This window comes from Lepidochelys olivacea (assembly GCF_965140295.1).
Source record: "Lepidochelys olivacea isolate rLepOli2 genome assembly, chromosome: 9".
NCBI classification, from domain to species: domain Eukaryota; kingdom Metazoa; phylum Chordata; order Testudines; family Cheloniidae; genus Lepidochelys; species Lepidochelys olivacea.
In genome coordinates, this window is record NC_140419.1 from 98,261,045 (window position 1) to 98,279,951 (window position 18,907).

The 18,907-nt window shown below is 43.4% G+C and overlaps 2 protein-coding genes across 8 annotated transcripts in view; one reads left to right on the forward strand and one right to left on the reverse strand.

Moving 5' to 3' along the window:
- Positions 1 to 18,907, forward strand: part of MAP7D3 (MAP7 domain containing 3) — a 167,738-nt gene that overhangs the window by 267 nt on the left and 148,564 nt on the right. For all 7 annotated transcript variants that reach the window (XM_084638945.1, XM_084638948.1, XM_084638949.1 and 4 more), the window contains one exon: positions 459 to 606. In XM_084638945.1, the coding sequence (XP_084495071.1) occupies positions 555 to 606 (52 nt within the window). In that variant the 5' untranslated portion in view covers positions 459 to 554. Of the gene's footprint in view, positions 1 to 458; positions 607 to 18,907 lie in introns of those variants that run through there.
- Positions 5,210 to 15,922, reverse strand: ADGRG4 (adhesion G protein-coupled receptor G4; the record flags this gene model as incomplete). The annotated part of the gene is made up of 6 exons (XM_084638101.1): positions 5,210 to 5,351; positions 6,270 to 6,418; positions 9,065 to 9,230; positions 12,081 to 12,295; positions 13,398 to 13,435; positions 15,589 to 15,922. The coding sequence occupies 6 exons, from the start codon at positions 15,920 to 15,922 to the stop codon at positions 5,324 to 5,326; spliced, it is 930 nt and encodes a 309-aa protein (XP_084494227.1). The 3' UTR covers positions 5,210 to 5,323.

The following is an 18,907-nucleotide window of genomic DNA, read 5'->3' on the forward strand; positions in this document are numbered from 1 at the left end:
GCAGGGTGAGGAAATTCTGCTAGTGTCTGCTACATAGTTTATTCAGAATTCCCCAATCACTTTGCTTTTCGTTGCAACCATTTTCAATCCTTCATTTGTACACTGTCTGTTTTGATAAAGGTTTTTGGGCCAGGAACTTTGTTAAAGTACTTAACACACTTTTGGTGTTATGTAAATAATAGATGATAATGCTGGTACATTTTTAGATTAAGAGAGTTTAATTAGTGACACTTTCAGGGAAACTGAACAACATTAGTTGCTGTTGGCAGGTAACTAACATTACCATACAACCCAATACAACAGCTAATGCAGTAATATTCATTAGGGAGAATTGTAAAGATGCAATGAAAGCTAAGAGGCAATGACAATTGCTGTAAAATGAATTTGTACTGAGTGTGCAGTTGGACTTCAGTTTCTTTTTTAACTTAAAACTTACTTTTATTTGCTTTCTTTATTAGTATGACTTCCAGCCAAATACAATTTGCTCTCTAAAAGCTAATTTGGAACTAAGAGGTCTCCCACAAGTCCAGTGATGACTTGGTGTAGTGCCGTCAATGTCTTCTGGAGATGATTCATGGAGTACTTACCAGCAACACTCCAAAATGGGTAAGATGGTTACAATAACAGATTGTGTAATTCATATCTCTGTGTTTCACTTCACACCCTGATGTATTCCAACCACCGAGTCCATCTGTACAATACAGAAAGGAATTTTTAACCAGTTAGTCATATCCAGTAATTTATAGCTCTGAAAAATGAAAGAGGTGTGATTATGAGCTCAAGGTAGTACAGATAGCAGGGTCAGCTAACAGCTCACATGGGTGAGATTTCACACAAGAACACGTTTTGAATTACTGTCAGAGATTAGAATCTCTAAACTTGTACAGATGAAACTTGGGGAATGAAGAAATATTTCTAGTACTACATATTTATATATATAGAGAGAGAGAGGTTGGCTAGATTACATCTAAGGAGGTGGGGACATGGTAAATATTTGAAAGGTGGGGAGGAACAGTTTAGGTCAGGGGAGTCAAACATTCTGCTTGGAGACCAGATCTCTCCTGGTGTGACTTATTTATAACCTATTTATGTGGCTGGTATCACATATTCAGATTCTGCAGAATCTAAACTCTCAGTTAAAAGAAGAAGAAATTTCTATCATTGGTGAGTGCACAGAAAACGTTCCAAACGTGAGCTGATTGTAAATTAGTACACTGTTGTCTTCCTGAATCTGCAGAAAGTGTGGGCCAAATTCCACGCTCAGCTACACTAGAATGACACCATTAACTTAATGGAGTAACTCTGAGAAGAATGTTAATCTTTCATTGCAAAACCATGATATGTAAAGCTTGAATCATGTATTTTAGGGAGAAAGAAGTGATCTCCCAGGAACTCCCAATCTCCGCTTTATTTGCCCCCCCCCCCCTTCAAAGGTTTTATTTTGGACCAGCCTACCCTTCCAGATAGAGATGAATGGCTAAAGGGGCTCACTGGAGACTGACATAAAGCAACCCCTCCCCCTTCTGAAGCGTTTTGGAGCTCTTTTAGTATTGTTTGTAGTCCAACGTTATATCTACACTAGCACTTTTGTTGGTAACTTTTGTTGGTCAGGGGTGTGAAAAAAACCCACCCCCTGACTGACAAAATATTCACTGACAAAAGGGCCGGTGTGAACAACGGAGGGAGAGCACCTACAGCCACTCGTTGGGAGGAAAGCTCTCTCCTGCCGGCATAGCCAGCTACGTAAGAGACCTTACAGTGGCACAGGTCTGTAGTGTTGACGTACCTAGGGTGACCAGATAGCAACTGTGAAAAAACGGGACAGGGGTGTGGGGGGGTAAAAGGTGCTTATATAAGAAAGTCTGCAAAAATGGAACTGTCTCTTTAAAAATGGGACAGCTGGTCACCCTAGACATAGCCTAACTCTAATTTTTTGTTAAATCCATCCTACACACTCAGTAGATTTAAGAGCATTGACAGTGATTTTCTGCCATTTCTAACCAGGAGATCAGCTAGCCCTTCCTGTGAGCATTTCATTGTTTTGGGGAGGGAAGTACTTTTGTTACTGGGAACTGTTTTATCTTACCAGAAAGTGTTAGTTATTCTGCTAGTCCACATTAAAAGCAGAACACAAATGAGATGGGCCAACCCCAATTCCTGGATCCTGTCACCCATAAATTCTGAGAACTTTCAGATTTGAATCCTGATCCAAATTCAATGACTGGCCCCTTTATTTATAATGGGCCAAACCAAAACCTTGGATCCAGACACTCCTGCAAATTCAGAATCCCAATCCGAATTTGAGCCCACCCCAGCTTTGATTCTCCACTGACCCTAGTACTATACCTCTGTAGCTACGTTGCAGTCAATGGAGTTACTCCTGATTTGCACCAGTGTAAACGAGTGCAGAATTAGCCCCAACCTGCATACTCAGCAACCTTCAGGTAGCATTTTCAATAAGGATAACTTGTCCAACCCCATTCCTGTTAATGAGCTAGAGGTATGAACAGCACCTCCTTATGCTAACCATACTCCACTGAATTAGTCCTGTTCAGTTGCATGTCCAGGTGAAGATGATTATAATAATACTCTGTGTGTCTAAAGCACTTTCTAGCCGAATATCTTATTGCTCCTTAACAACCATTAATAAATACTGTCTCACAACACCACTGTGAGGGAGGAAATTGTTATCTCCATTTACAAGTGGATGAGTGTCAGAATCAGGAACAGAAAACCCAGGTCTGTTGGTCTTATGCATTTATAATACAGTGATTACTATCATATCTATATCCTGACTCCCAATCTTATGCCTAGCCTGCCCATAGGGGGTTTATTATTCATATCTGCTAATCAGACCTACTTATTAAACAGTTGAAACTTAAATTAATCAAATCAGTGTTACTCTTAAGTAAATTCAGTTTTAGATTTACTTTTACTCTGCTTTTAGCTTAGTTTTACTCTTCACCATTTGTGTTGATGCCTCATTACAAGTACTGCTAGATGACCATCCCTCAGAAATAACACTGACTATATTGGTTGTCATAGAATGGCTGGCCCTTTGAGGGAAGATGGAACCCAGCCCATCTGTGACAAGCATAACCTGCCTCCCCAGGTGCAGAAAATTGGTAACTGATAAAGGAGAGGATTGAATAAAAAGAGTCCAGAAAAGGCAGATGCCTGTCACAGTCCCTAGGGAAGGGAGTTACTGAAAGAAGCTGCTGGGGAAAAGAAGTCTATGAGCCACAGTCCCAGGAAGAAGGACTGTGACATCCTAGATTTGAGTGGTGAGTTATGGATTGGGGAGGCCCCGAACATAAAGCCACAGTCCCAGGAAGGTGGACTGTGCAACCCTCACCCTGAGGGGTGAGCCGAAATGAATGTTTGTGGATGCTAAATTATACGGAATAAGTTAGACCCTAGAAGAGGAGGAACTATTGTTTCAAAGAGCTTGGCTGTGACTGAATTATTCTTGGGGCACTCAGAGAAACTGAGGCAGGGTGCCTGTGGGCCACCCCAGGCTGTGCGGGGGAGACTTGGGATGGCATGTGCACAATGGTGTAGACTTCAGTAAGAAGCACCTATCCTGGATGCACTTGACCTGAACTACAGACATCAGTGTTTGTAATGGCACATTAGGTAGCCAAGGGCATCATCAGGATGGTGATGGCTAAAATATGGCAACCTTGTAAATAGTACTTACTGTTCTTTGTAAAGTCCCAAAACACACAGTGCATTGTAGCATTGTTCTGAAAGAAAGGAAAGTGAGTGCTGTGACATTGCTGCACACTCCCTTTAATGTTTGCTCTTTAACTCTGACTGTATGAGAAGTGATCAATCCTAATTTGTTTTCCACTCTGAGGGGCAAAAACTGGGTTTGGCAAAGACTTCTGCAGAGGTTGTTTGTTTCAAAAACAGCTACATGGCCAGTTGGAGTACAAGCTTCCGCCATGTTGCCCTCTCAATGTGTCTCAAGTCTGACCTAAGTAGCCCATCTAGAAATAAAAGTGGAGTTCAGTCTGTTCTCATTCACACCTGGGTCTCTGCTGAGACCATAAGCAAGGTTCCCAAATGTGCTGGTGGTTTTTGGGATGTGCACTCCTGTCCACTGAGAGCTGGACTTAAGAATACCAGCAATCTCACATGTGCCATCAAAAAGCTCTCAGGTGGTAACAACTTTTACTGCCTACCTGGGCTAGATTAGAAGGGGCATCCTAGAGATCAGTGGTTTTCCCATTACCACTTTCCTAGATCATCCCAACCTCCCATCAGTATGTTTATCTTATTCCGTAAGAGTTGGGCTATGTCTACACTATGGACCTTACAGCGGCACAACAGCACCTGGACCAGTAGACCATCTTGGTCACACATTTGCTGTGAAACCTTTTAGGCAAGTCACCTAGCTATTCTGTGTCGCAGCTTCCCATCTGTCAAGTGAGGAGGATGATACCCACCCACCCTAGGGAAGTCCATGGAGAGGTATGAATGGAAAGCGCAATATAAGTATTACATAATATTACCAAAGCTTTGTGCAGGAGGAGGGGGTGAATTTCACCCTAAATGTTAATATGCAGTATTTCTAGGTAGCACCTGAAGGCTGTAAGAAGAAACAAAGTGCTTTCCTCTGCCTTTCTGCCCTTACAATACTCCAAAAAGTTGTTTCTGATTAATACGATCTGCAATAAAAAGCAGGCTCCTCTCTGAAACTCTGTATGTTTTCATGTACTCTTTGTAACAAAAGGACACAACTAAATTTTAGCCAAGGGCCTACTGATTGAAAAGTGCAGTCAGTATACCGTGGGCCACTTCTGCAGATCAAGTCATATTTCTGCATGCCAGCACCCAGACTGGGTGTAGCATTTTTGTGTTTATGTTGCTGTCTCTTTGCACTAAGTGCTGAATTATAGTTTCTTAATCTTAATTAATAGGCGGGGGGGAGAAATCAACTTGTGTTGGTTTCCCTGAGATCAAGGGAAAAGAGTGAGTGCCCCTTACTGCCAGCTAGAGATTTGGTAAGGGAATGCATGCTTAGGTAACTTGTGTGAATTAGACAGACCGCCTGAAATCCATTTGAACTGTTCATCTTGCAGTTGCCCTGCAGCATGCAAAGATTAGTTCAGTAGGAGGAATGTTTCAAGTGGACAACAAGACAGGAAATCCTATTTTAAGGATGAACAGAGATTAAATTAAATTTAATTGAAAAGGCTTGTGATTAAATAAAAATGCTATACTTTATTTGGTTTTATATGCTGTAGAAGAATATTCACTGGCTCACTGAGGTTGTGAATTGATACATTTTCAATGCTGGCACTCACAACATCGGTGTTCAACACTTCATTCCTGCGACTGCTATCCTGTAATGGAAATGTACAGAAAATAAGAGTTCAGGCTACTAGGATTCCAACTGTTTGCTGTCTGATTTGTTTGAAAACTGTGTTTATTAGAATTAATGAGAGGACACCTGGGAATACCTGATTTAATTCAGATTCCCGCTATTTATTTAGGAAATGTAGTTAGTGGGAAATTCAGAGACAAACTCTCTTCTAATTAGCTAAAGTGAAACATAGCTGCAACCATATTGACTGGACCAGAAGAGTTTCACAACCATTTCCCTACAACAAGGTAGTCTGTGGCATATCACTTAAAATGTTAGACATGAAGCCCAAAAGATTGAGAACCCTTCAAGCCAGAGACAATGTCTTCTTGTATGTGCAGAAGCAACACTTTGTACACTGAGTGCTACCATAATATAAATTGAAATAATATCCAGGCTTTCTAGTGTGCCCATCTTTATAGTATCTGGAGTGCAACAAAATTCCAAAAAGTAACAGAACAGTCTGCAAGACTGCATATCATTGTTGCTGTTATTTTTAAGGATAATTTGACAGGTATTATGCATGTTCTGTAAGAAACAGTAAATTTATACTGAAGGAGAGAGATTAGGTTGTGTTCTGATTATTTTGTGAAATAAAAGAGTTGGGATAACGCCAAATAGGCAAGATGAAAATTACTCAAATCTCTGTAGACAGTGATCAGAGAAGCCTAGAAACACAGAAGGCCAGTTGGGCCATCCAGTATGCTCCCCACAGATGCAAGGTTGTACCTTACCCCACATTTATTATTACAGGGTCCACTCTAGTTTTAATTGTGCCCAGCAATGCAGCTTCCTCTAGCTAATAGATAACTCTGCCAGGATCCTTTCCCTGCACAGTTTAGGAGAAGCAGTTTATCTAAATACTATTAGGCTAGTGTTCGCTAATGACAATATTTACCACAAAGAGCGACGTTTTCCAAAAAAATTAAACTGAATCTTTGAATGATATTCTGGATCTAAAGATTGGCTCCCCAAGTAGCTCCTCAGTAATCTTGGCAAAAACACAGCAGCCCAGGCCTTTTTAAAAGGTTCTTCACGTATATCAGTCTGTATGAAAGAGATAAAATGCTCAGAGATATGTCTGCCTCAGGCCTAATACACAGTAATATCCCTAGGTACTAGCTTCTTGGGGCGGGCGGGTGGGGGGGGGCGGAATTTCCCTTTCAATTTGTTTTCTTTGTGAATGTTTTATTCCGTCTGGAAAAAAGTGTCCCTGCAATCAAAGATAAAGGTGAACAGCTGTTTCCTTCCTGTACCCCACCCAATAGTGGGATTGGGTCAATAACAGACATAAGATGGGAATGTTTTACAAATACAGGGCCATCATGATGGGGTATTTAAACCTCCCATTGGTTATCCCGGATTAACAGAATCCTGAGCCTAATTAGGCTGCTGGCTGGTACCTGGAGGGGTGATAGGCATAATTGATCAAACCCAGCTGGGTCTTCATAAAGGAAGGAGCATAGGGCAGTAGGACAAGGGCAAGACCCAGGAGACAGGTAGCTGGCTGTCTTGTGGATTAAAGGCTGAAAGAAACAAGAAACTAGAACTGGAGGGTCCAAAGCTAGAACGGAGGCTTGGGCCAGACATAAGTTTTCCTGAAAGCAGTGATGCCAAAGGTTGTTTGGACTGAAATATGAGGGGCAATAGAGAAGAGCTCTGTAGGTATTCTATGGGCATGAGCAAATGGCATTTTGTGGAAGATGTGGGAGTGGGTCAAGCTCCTGGGGTTGACCCTTTCACAAGGGTAGGAGCTAGACCTCTTGGGAGCAACCTTGGAAGGTGTTGCTTGTTACAAAGAGCCCAGGAAGGGGCTGGGGGAAAGGCCTGAGGAAAGACACTTGGTGGGAAGGAGTCCAGAGAGGCAACAGCAGGAAGTCTGATGAAACAGACTTCGGTTGTTTGTCCAAGGTCCCTGGACTGTAACCCAGTGTAGAGGATGGGCCTGTGTTCCCCTGCCACTTACTGGGAAGGTGGTGTGAAGCCTCTCAATGGAAGGAGGAAAAAAAGATAATTCAGAGCCCAGAGAGAGGGTTGTAAGAACCAATGGGTCCACTTGACACAAGGTCCTGGAATTATTTGTTGGACTTACTTTGTTACCCTGAAATGTTTGGAATGAAAGCATGACCTGGCTGAGTTGTGAGAAGAGGTGGAACAACACAGGTGTGGAGTGACCAGCAGCAGTGGGTGGTAAAGATGGAGATTCTGCTGTGCCAAGAGGGGGGCATGCCTGTGGTGAGCAAACACTTCAACAACCAGATACTCTTAACTGTGCAGGAGCAGGGAGCACAAATGCAGCAGTTCCAGGCAAAATAGGTCACCAGTGCTATGCAGGAACATGTGGCTCCAGATCAGTCTGTCACTCTGTAAAACGATGGGTGGTTTCACCAGCCAGGAAGGAACTCCAAGCATTCGTTCTGATAAGACCTCTTCGTTGGGGGCTTGTTTTATTATCCACAAAACAAAAGCAAGCTAACTGAAAATCACTCAGCATTAATCATCAGAAGTGTTCCCTGCTCTAGCCAGCCATGGAAGTATACACCCTTCTCCTTGGTTTCCCTTCCTCTTATACTCTGCACCAAACAGCTGTGACCAGCTGGGAGCCTCTTAACTCTTTACAGGCTGTAACAGCACTTTTACCTTGTTACGTGCTTCCTTACAGGCAGTTAATGATAGATCTCAAAGGGTTTATGGTTTGAGTACATATAAGGCTTATCTGAACTATCCTCTTTGCTCCACTTTTCTAACACAATTTCTGGCATTTCTGGTTCTGTCTCTGACTGTAAGTGAAGTAACTTCTCCAGGCACTTCAGAACCTCAAATTTTGTGAGTATGATTCTACAAAGAGTGAAGATTCTGATGCACATAAGGTTTTAGGGTGGGGCCGTTAGTGCTTGAGATCTAAAGATGAAAAGTGCTATACAGTACAAGAGCTAGGCACTGTTTATTGTTTTTCCCCAGGCCAATTTGCCCATCACTGTCATGGACTGGAAACAAAACACAAAGGAGGAAAAAATTCTTTTTTAAGAGCTAATTAAAAATTAGGCGGGACAATGGGGGGTGTTTGGATGTGAATATGGATTCAGTTTAGGCTGTAGTTTAGGGTTCATGTAGAGCCAGGGCTGGTTTTGTGTTTGGATTCTTTGGTATTGAAATCTTGAAAGGCATTTTTGTGGTACGTTTTTTGTCTTCCCACTGCCCTCCACAAGGACACACACGTCATGATCAACTGATTAAATAAGATTCCTACAACTTTGAACTGTGGAAATCTTGTTCTTGTAGTAGTTCTGACCTATCTCGACTGGAACCATTAAACCCAACTCTCCCAGTATAGAATCCGTCCTAGCACCAAAGCCAAAGGGCAGACTTAGAATTTGAACTGAAAAGGGATCAGATTTGATATTCAGGTGTAATAGATATAGTAGATAAAACTGAACTATTTCTCTAGTCATTACATCATATTAAGGAAAAGAGGTTTGAGGGGGATGATGGAGAGAATGGGATTGTGGCAAGAACTCTAAACCAGTACTTTCTTTGGTCAATTCACAGAAATATGGGCTAGAGCCTCAGTATGTGTTGATTTAAATAATTAAGCCAAATTACTAGTTGAGGATTGGTGTCTGATTGCAGGTAGGTTTATTCATGTCTCTTCATTCCATCATGCAAGAACATGAGCTAAAGCTTTCATCTCACCGTGGGATCAATGCCTTTCTCATATGAGGTAACACCAAAGGCTGCTCCTTGGAAACCACTGGGATCTGGACATATCAGAGCCAAAGCCAGTACAGCCAATACTATTGATTCATTTCTCCCAGTATAAGGCATCTTGAAACCTCTCTCTTCAGTAGTCCTTAACTTTCTTTATAAAGTGTAACAAGAAAAAGACATCTTGAAATGTTTCTATTACCATGATATTTCTGATTATCAGAAGTATTGACTAAACACTCTGTTCTGTCCCCTGGATGACTGTGTGGCAGGCATGAACGTTCAATGGAAAACAGGACCAAAACCTGCTGTTTCCATTCAGGCAAAATTCCCATTGAAATCCAGTGGTAGCTTTGCCTGAATAAGGATTGTAGGCTCAGACCTACTATCCACAGCATCACCCTATTATAGCATTGTATTGGCAATGTTTATGGTTATTAAAGAAAATAAAGCCAACTCCATTTCTCATTTGGAAGACCTGAGGTCAAAGTACATGTCATTTATTTTCCTAGCCTTGATAGAGATTTGTTAACCAGTAGGAGGCTGTAGAGTGGGAAAATGTATGCTAAGACTGCAATGGTTGTGGATGGAAACCTTAATAAGACTTCTTGATCTGGCCCTGATTTCCAAGTTGCCATTGGGAGAGAACCTGCTTGACGTATACTTTGTCAGGACAAGTGAATGAGGATCCACAATAGGATTCCTTCAGATTATAGACTGCCCAGAGCTGTGAAGCCTTTGAACTTCACCAAAACATCTCAAGCCAAGATTTCAGTCCAGGGCCATCTCTGGGTTACAGGGTGATTTGGTCAGTCTTAAAGTTTTGTTCCCCATGTAGGTACTTATAATGAGCTCTTCAATCTAGCAAAGGCATAATGAGATCCAATGTCTGGAAGTTGAAGCTACACAAGTTCTGCTTAGAAATAAGGTTGGATTGGGTTTTTTTAAACCATTAGGGTAACTAACCTTTGGAAAAGAAATGCTCAAAGCTACTCTGAATAGGACTTCCCTGAATTAATTCCTGTGGCCTGTTATATAGGAGGTCAAACTAGATTATCACAATGGTCCTACCTGGCTTTATAATCTGTATCTGTTAACGTAATACAGATTCTTATAGATCCCCTTAGAAGCAGGTGCTTCTGAGGATTTATCACAATAATCCTCTCCTTAAAGCCAGAAGGATCAATGTGTCCCTGCTATGGACTCTCTATGTTCTTTAAATAACAAGGTTGTAACTTCTTAAATTCTTCAAAACTCAAATAGTTCTAAAATAACAGATTGGGGGGAGGGAGGTTCTGCCCCCTAGATAACTTCTAAATTATTATCTCTGCTTGGTAGTGTGGTGGCACCTAGACTCCCCAGTCAGGATCAGGGCCCCAGGGAACACCTGTAAGAGACAACGGTCCCTGCCCCGACAAGCTCACACTCTACCGAGGAGTTCAGTACAAAGTTTTCACCAGTATTTCTCTTTTTTTGTAATTGAGAAACACATTTTTAAAAAGCGGGGGTGGTTCTGTACTGCCAGCAGGCATACCGCCCACACTGCAGCGAGAGACTCTCTTGTGAGAGAATATTGCCAAGAGGCTTATGATGACACTGAGAAGTGTCATCTGGCATATTATTTAAACTATTTTTGGCATATTTTTTGCCTGTTTAGAAAGACCACACACACACACTTGCCCAGCTCTTTGCAGTAGGCAATTTTATACACTTCCTCCAAGAGACAGACATATGGACTGACTTTAAATTGAAAGCTTCATTTTGCTTGGAAACTCTTTCAAAAATGTTGATGAAAGCAAAACATCATGTGAAACTGAGAAACTTGCAAACTATGGCAGTCTGCAAAGTCAGAGCTGGAGAGAGAACTTTTTAAGTAACTGTATCTAGTGCTGATGACTGACATGATCATTTACCAGCCTTGGCAAGGGGCACTTCCAATTGACACAGGCAAACACTTCCAAAATAAGTGTCTGAAGTTAGGTTCCCCCAGCCCCACATTTCAGGTCTCAGTTAAGAAAAGTGATTTTTTTCAAAAGTACTGAGCGACGTGGACTTCAGTGGGGGGAGCTGCTGCCTGCCCAGCACTCTTGAAAATCCCACCACTTATTTAGGAGCCTAAATACAGAGTTGGGAACCTAACATAAGGCACTTATGTATGAAAATCTTAGTCACAATAATATAGTAGAGATGGCAGGAGTGGTTCTCTTTGCCCCCAAGTGGGAGAGTGTCCATCTGTCTGTCTCTCTCTGCCCCCAATCAGTAGTTATACACAGTGGAACAGCTTCAAATGCAGAGATTGAGGGAGACCCACATCTGAGTATCCCACGGTTCAGGGGTTAGAGTACCCTCCTGGGAGGTGTCTGTTCAAATCCTTTCAGCCCCTTAGGCAGAGGGGGGAATTGAACCTGGGTGTCCCACCTCCCAGGGGTGTATGCCAACCACTGGGCTAAAAGACATAAAGTGGTCAGCAACCACATCACTGCCTCCTCTGGCCAGATCTTGAATGGTAGGGGGTTCTGAGCACCCCTACTAGATTGGGCCTACCAGGAAAAATAGATGCACCTCCATCTATCTTCCCCCAGGTTATGGCTCTCACTGGGGCTTAGGCAGGAGATGTGTCTGGACACCAAGAATGCAGGGCACATGACCAGAGGCAGAAACATAGGCATTTGGGGAACTCTTACAGCAAATATCTAGGCACTAAGTAAGTTAACTGGCAGCTGCGCAGGGGGGTTGTAGATCACAGTGGTGCCTACAATAGGACTTAAGTGCCTAACAAATTTATTTGAGCATAAGCTTTTGTGAGATGCATCTGTTGAAGTGAGCTGTAGCTCATGAAAGCTTATGCTCAAATAAATGTTAGTCTCTAAGGTGCCACAAGTACTCTTCTTTTTGCAGATACAGACTGACACGGCTGCTACTCTGAAACCCATTGTTTAAAGAAGCTATTCCTTAGTGATTTCTTTAACTTCTGTACAAGTGATTTAGTAGATACTTTACTTACCTATTGGTCACTGTTTGCAAGCCCTGTGTATTCTTTTCTTTCCACAAAATAGAGTTCAGTATTTTTAACGTAGTCACAGCAAGTGCCCTGCTTATCTCATCACACTTCGAAATAGCAGAGACTTTGTTTACAATAACCTCAGTTTCTACCTTATCCAATGCTGCAAAGTTTATCATCAGATTTAAAAGGTGTTCTGCAACATCCTCTGCATTTTTCTGGAATAGATTAAAAAACATAGAGGTGACTTAATGTTTTGCAATATAGCAGAGCTGAAGTGCTTATCTGGTCTTAAGAGATGCTCAGCTTGTTAAACTGATTCGGTAGCTGAAAAGACTGTTATAGATGGTGTAAATGTGCATTGATCTGGCCCCAGGTCCATAACACACACTTTTTTCACAATTATAGTTAAAAGATGCAATCACTAGATGTGCTCCAGAAACTGTTAATTTATGTAGTAATCCTAGTGCAAATAAAATAGTTTTCACTCTCAGTCCATTGTTACTAGAGTGCAAGCAGCTCTAACTTCAGATACACTTGCGAACTAAACTGCATGCATGTTGGCCAGCACATAAACCTCAAGCTATCTGTGCTTTGTTTCTTATTGCATTTGATCCTTTCTAACTGCATTTGTATTGATTAACACTGGAAAATCCTGATTACTAGTCCAGTGCTAAAACTCACTTCTGCCATCTTTCATCTTTTTCATTAGTGTCTTATGGAACCTGTTCTTCATTTAAATCGATGCCACTCATTTAATGCTTAAGGTGAAAGATCAAACACACTTCTCCTGAGTTTTTTAGCTCTGTGCAATGGAAAACTATATCCCCTGGGTTTTGTGCTCTCTTCCCTTTTCTCCCCCCACCTCCTCTTATTTAACCCCTATGGAAAATGCTACTCTGGCAGGTCCGGTACACACAGATCTTACCTACCTCCCCACAAAAAGATACTGGTGCATGGGGGGAAGTACGCAAGGGGCTGAAGGGCACAGAACCCCCCACCCCAGCCAGTGGACCTGACACAAGGCAGCTCCTCCACAACTGCTCTTCCAGTCACAGGAACAGGCTTCCTCAGTAGAACAGGAGCCACCCCACTTGTGTCAAGGTTCCTCCCCCACCCTGAACTCTAGGGTACAGATGTGGGGACCTGCATGAAAGACTCCCTAAGCTTATTCTTACCAGCTTAGGTTAAAAGCTGCCACCACCGAAGTGTTACACAAAGAACAGGGGAAGTGCCCACTTGGAAACGTCTCCCCCACCCAAAATTTCCCCCCAAGCACTGCACCCCCTTTCCTGGGGAAGGCTTGATAAAAATCCTCACCAATTTGCATAGGTGAACACAGACGCAAACCCTTGGATCTTAAGAACAATGAAAAAAGCAATCAGATTCTTAAAAAGAATTTTAATAGAAGAAAAAGTAAAAAGAATCACCTCTGTAAAATCAGGATGGTAAATACCTTACAGGGTAATCAGATTCAAAACATAGAGAATCCCTCTAGGCAAAACCTTAAGTTACAAAAAGACACACACAGGAATCTACATTCCATTCAGCACAGCTTAATTTTCTCAGCCATTTAAAGGAATCAGAATCTAACGCATATCTAGCTAGATTACTTACTAAGTTCTAAGATTCCATTCCTGTTCTGTCCCTGGCAAAAGCATCACCCAGACAGAGAGAGAGCGCGAGGCTTTGTTTTTCCCTTCCCCCAGCTTTTGAAAGAATCTTGTCTCCTCATTGGTCATTTTGGTCAGGTGCCAGCGAGGTTATCTTAGCTTCTTAACCCTTTACAGGTGAAAGGGTTTTTCCTCTGGCCAGGAGGGATTTAAAGGTGTTTACCCTTCCCTTCATATTTATGACAACTTGGTTTGTAGCCATTTTGTGTGTAATCATGAACCCACTGGCTATGCCCCCAACCCCCACCCCTGTGCTGATCAGTGGGGAGCTGGTATGGAGCCCTCCTCTGCTCTATTCAAAGTTGCTTAGTCCTCATCCCCCTATGCCCCAGGGTAACATGGTGCCCAGCTATGATGGTTTACTGAGCTGGAGGCCTTCGAGACCCATATGGAGCTAGGTTGAGTTCATGCTTTATGAATGACATACAGGATGAGTCTGCCTGTACCATGGAGACTTTGAACCTTGGGAGCTGAGGTTTGTTCTTCTCTCATTAATGCACATAGTGCTTCCAGCCTAGTGTGAAATTAGTGCTTTTAAAAAGAGAAATAAATCAGGTGTCAACAAACTCACTCCTTTAGCGCAAAGTCTGCGAATCTCAGGTTGTGTTTCCAGGAGAGAGAAATGCAGTTCTTCTTCAAGTGATTGTTCATGTCCATTCCAAGCAGCTGTGTGCGTGCCGCATGCATGCCAGCCGGAAGATTTTTCCCCAAGCAGTGTCGGTAGGGTCGGGCTGGGCGCCCAATATCGGGCTCCACTGACACCCTCCCCAATCCCTTCAGTTCCTTCTTACCGCCCGTGACGGCTAGCTGGAACTTTGCTCGCTCTTGCAGCAAGCGCCTTAGCAGTGTCTTTGCTCTTACTGTAAATAGTTTTTTCTCTATAGTTAGTTAGCAGTGTTTGGTAGATAGTTAGTTTCCCCTCCGGGGGTATGCCCAGGTCTCCGGGGTTTAAACTCTGAGTGTCCTGTGGCACGTTTATGCCCAAGTGTGATCCTCACTCGTCCTGCCTGTGGTGCCTTGATGAGACTCACCAAAAGGACAAGTGCTGCATTTGCAAGGGTTTCCGCCCAAGAACCCTTAAGGACAGAGAACAGAGACTGAAACTCCCGCTCATGGAGGCGGCTCTGAGACTGCAATCCAACACGGGACCCAGCGACCCAGCACTGAGCACGTCCTCTTTGGTGCGCAGTGCTCCGGCGCCAACGCTGTGCAAAATGGGCCAGACTAAGGACTCAAAAGCCCACCGGCACCGCCACTATTCATAGGGCGTCGGCATCAGTTTGGCACCATTCTCCATCTCTGGTGCCAGTAAAGAAGAGGCTGGCGAGGGACCAGTCACCCCCCCGAAGCCTTAGGGGCTGGTGCTGTCCGCAAGTGGCTCGGCACAGACTGCATCCACCTCGCTTCCACCCAGGGTCTCGTCGACTCCTGCCCCAGCTCGGGTCCAGTCAAGTCCGAACCCTCAGTCCCCGGACCATCTGGTGGACATACAACCACCATCAACGCCAGAGGCATTTGAGGTGGCAACGGACCTGATGCATCTCCCGGTGCCGTCCTCCCCTCAAGGGAGGGAAGAATCTCGGGCGACCGCACGGCCTCTGTTTCACTCCAGGGGCAAGCCAACCATGATGGCTCGTCTGTCTCCATCTCCGGCACCACCCGCACAGACGCAGGAAGCGTGCCGCTCCCCGGAGTCAAGTCGTAGTTCACTGGCAACCCAGGGGACTGCTCCTCCGTGGTCGTCTTATTCGGAGAGCTCGGAGTCAGAGGTAGACTCGGCTCGATCTAGCAGATCGCACAGCAGACAATCCCAGTCCCGATGCAGTCACCAACCATACCCAGCACTGTGGCAACAACAGTGGCAACCACCTGCTTCATGGCCCTTCTGCACACCCTGGGCGTACCATCAGAGCCAGGGTCAAGTCCGTGGTCCACGCTCCAGAATGGCGTCTGTGTCCTTGGCATCATTTGTGCCACAGTCAGCACCGGCACCACCGATGACGGCACCGCCCTCGACCAGAGTGGCCCCGTCCACTCACATGGTTTCGGCACCAAAGCCTCAGCCAACCCCGGCACCGGCAGAAGCCTCAGCTCTGTCCCTACCGACCTCGACAGTCTTGGTCCCACCGGTTTTATCTGTCCCGGCACCGACTGCGATGCAGAATTCTTCATCGGTGCCGGTTCCACAGACCGAGTACTGCATGCCAAGGGACCCCGGGGCCGGGGGGGCTGAAGGCAGTGAAGTGGGTCCACCTCCAATTCTTCTATTCCTCGTCTTCACGCAACGAAGTGGTCGCGGGGACTTCGACGGCTCCAGCTTTGGAGGTAAAAGGGAGTCTTCACTGGCTTCCAGCTTAACTAGGACCCATTAAAAATCTGGATATTTTCTCGCTGGAACAAAGCTATAATGTTTGCCTCTCCTGTTGTCTTGATATAAGAAAGTTCTGCCTAAATTTTCGTTTGCCTTCTGTTTCCCCTGAGACTTTTTTTTCTCAGAGCAGGTGCTGGGTTAAAAACATAAGAATGGCCATACTGGGTCAGACCAAAGGTCCATCTAGCCCAGTATCCTGTCTTCCGACAATGGCTAATGCCAGGTGCCCCTGAAGGAATGAACAGAACAGGTAATCAAGTGATCTCGGATGCCCATTCCCAGTTTCTGGCAAACACAGGCACCATCCCTGCCCTTCCTGTTTAAAAGCCATTAATGGAACTATCCTCCATGAATTTATCTAGTTCAGGGTTTGTGTGTGTTTTAACCCTGTTAGTCTTTGTCTTCACAACATCCTCTGGCAAAGAGTTCCACAGGTTGACTGTGCATTGTGTGAAGAAATATTTCCTTTTGTTTGTGTGTTTTTTTTAAACCTGCTGCTTATTAATTTCATTTGGTGACCCCTAGTTCTTGTGTTTATGAGAGAGTAAATAACACTTCCTTATTTACTTCCCCTTTCAATGTGCCCTCTACCATGTGGAGGGTGAAGTTACCACAGGAATCAATAATAGGGTTACTTTGCTCATTACTTTTCCCTTACCTGACCCATAATTTTTTACCAAAGTAGGTGGCTGTTCATTACCTAATCAGTGCCTTTTCCACAAGGACTGCTTTCCCTGTAACTCCTCTTGTGTATTAGTCTTGTTTATGAATGGTGTCAAATGTGTGTTTTTTAAATACAGTACATTATGTTCCTTGCTTATCTCTTGCCTACTTCTGTATTTTTTTTTAAAGGTTGACAGGGAGTATATCCAAGTCAATAAAACAAATCAAATAAATGTGGGCCTGTTCCAGTACCATCAATAGAGACATCAATAGAGACCCATGGTCTGTCAATGGCTTTGGATCAGATCTCTGGGGATCAAATATTATTTTCTGCTTTAAACTTATCTACAGATAAGTTTTTGGCAATCATCATAAAAACTGTGACCTAGAACAACATGTATGCAGGAGGTGATTTATAAAGAGGGCAGTTATAGCTGACCATGAGTGAATTCATTTATTTTTATAAGCTTCCTTAAGATACATGGTGTAATAGCCGGCAAAGAGGTACAGGTAAATTTATCACAAAGAATCGGTGTCTTGCTCAAGGTCACCCAGATAGTAACAGTCGGGGATCCTGGTTCCCAGTGCTGTGCTATCACCATTCCTCTTTTCTTTAAAAAAACCCCAAAAAACCCCACTACATTAGATATGGTCATTCAGTCACTATACAGCAAGAGTTAAGCACATCATGGAGAACTCAAATGAAATCCACAAACCAGGATTTTTAGTATTGAATCCATGTTGTGGTACAACCTCCAGTTCTTTCCACCTCTAAACAGTGTATTTTCATGAGATGCAGAATGGAACTGGGGAGACGGGGAACCTTCTCTTAGTGATGCTAAGGGCTTTGCCTTCTGTGGTGTGTTTTGGGACTTGATTTTTTGCATCAGCACTAGCTCCAGCAATCAGGAGATTTGTTTCTAGCAAAGGATCAGAGCTGCCATGCTTGGAGCCATACCACATATGCACTTTTCCTGCATTTCAGAAATGTCCAGACCCAGGACTCTAGTTTAGGTCTGTCTCCACTTGTCCAGAAGTAGAGTGCATAGTAAAATATAACAGGCCAAATTCAGACACAGGGTAAGCAGGTGACTTAAGTGATGTCGAAGCCATGTATACCTCATTTTCTGTAAGTAACCATTGGAACAGATTACTAAGGGCTGTGAGTGATAAATTTTCCATCCCCTGGAGTCTTTACATCAAGCCTGGATATCTTTGAGAGAAATCTTCTAGTTAAGCTGCAAGTTATTGGTCTTGATGCAAGAATCATTAGGCAAAATTCTATGGCCTGATTCATGCATGACGTCAGGTTTGATCATAAGTCGCTTTTGTCCTTGGAATCTGACTCTATACCAACTTTGAGTTTGGGCCAGCCTTCATGAAACTCATGTTTTTTAAGTCTGGCAACAAATATTAGAACTTAATATATAAAATATTACCAATTGCACTGACAATCACATCTTCAGGTTCCACGGATATGGACAAAGGCCCCGCTTCATACTTCACCTGCTACTGTTTTATCATAATAATCAAGCATTCTTGTGACTGAGTGGATGTGGCTTTTATGATGGCTTTGAAGGCATAGCTACAAATAGAAAACACAATGATACATTTTTACCATCAGGCTATCCTGTAACAATCATTAACACTCAACATTATATTGAATTGCATAATTTCATTGCCTACTGTGTTTACAATGCTACAGTAATGACCAGATACTGATACTTTATGCTGAGTAGTACCTTACCATTGAAACAAGGGCCTGATTCTGGCGTGAGGTACTCCTTGTGGCATGAGAATCTGGCCCCAAATTTCAGTTTCTTGTGAAACTGTGAGCATAAGTCTCTAACTTTATCGTACACTCTTCTTTGCTACATCCCAACCAGGCAATGTTTGAGCAGTTGTTCAGAATATGGAATAAGCTAACCATGTAATTACTCTAAAGTCTAACTGTAAGCAGAATCCATAGAACCTTACATTGTCAGCCTTCAGAGTGGGGCATTCCCTGTGGCGTTGAAATGATTTGTATGGGGGCGGGGGTGTGCCAAAAGCCATTGAACAAAACTGTAAAGCCTGGATAAGATGTGTGCTGCCAGGGTATGCTGCTTCACCCCAGGCATTCC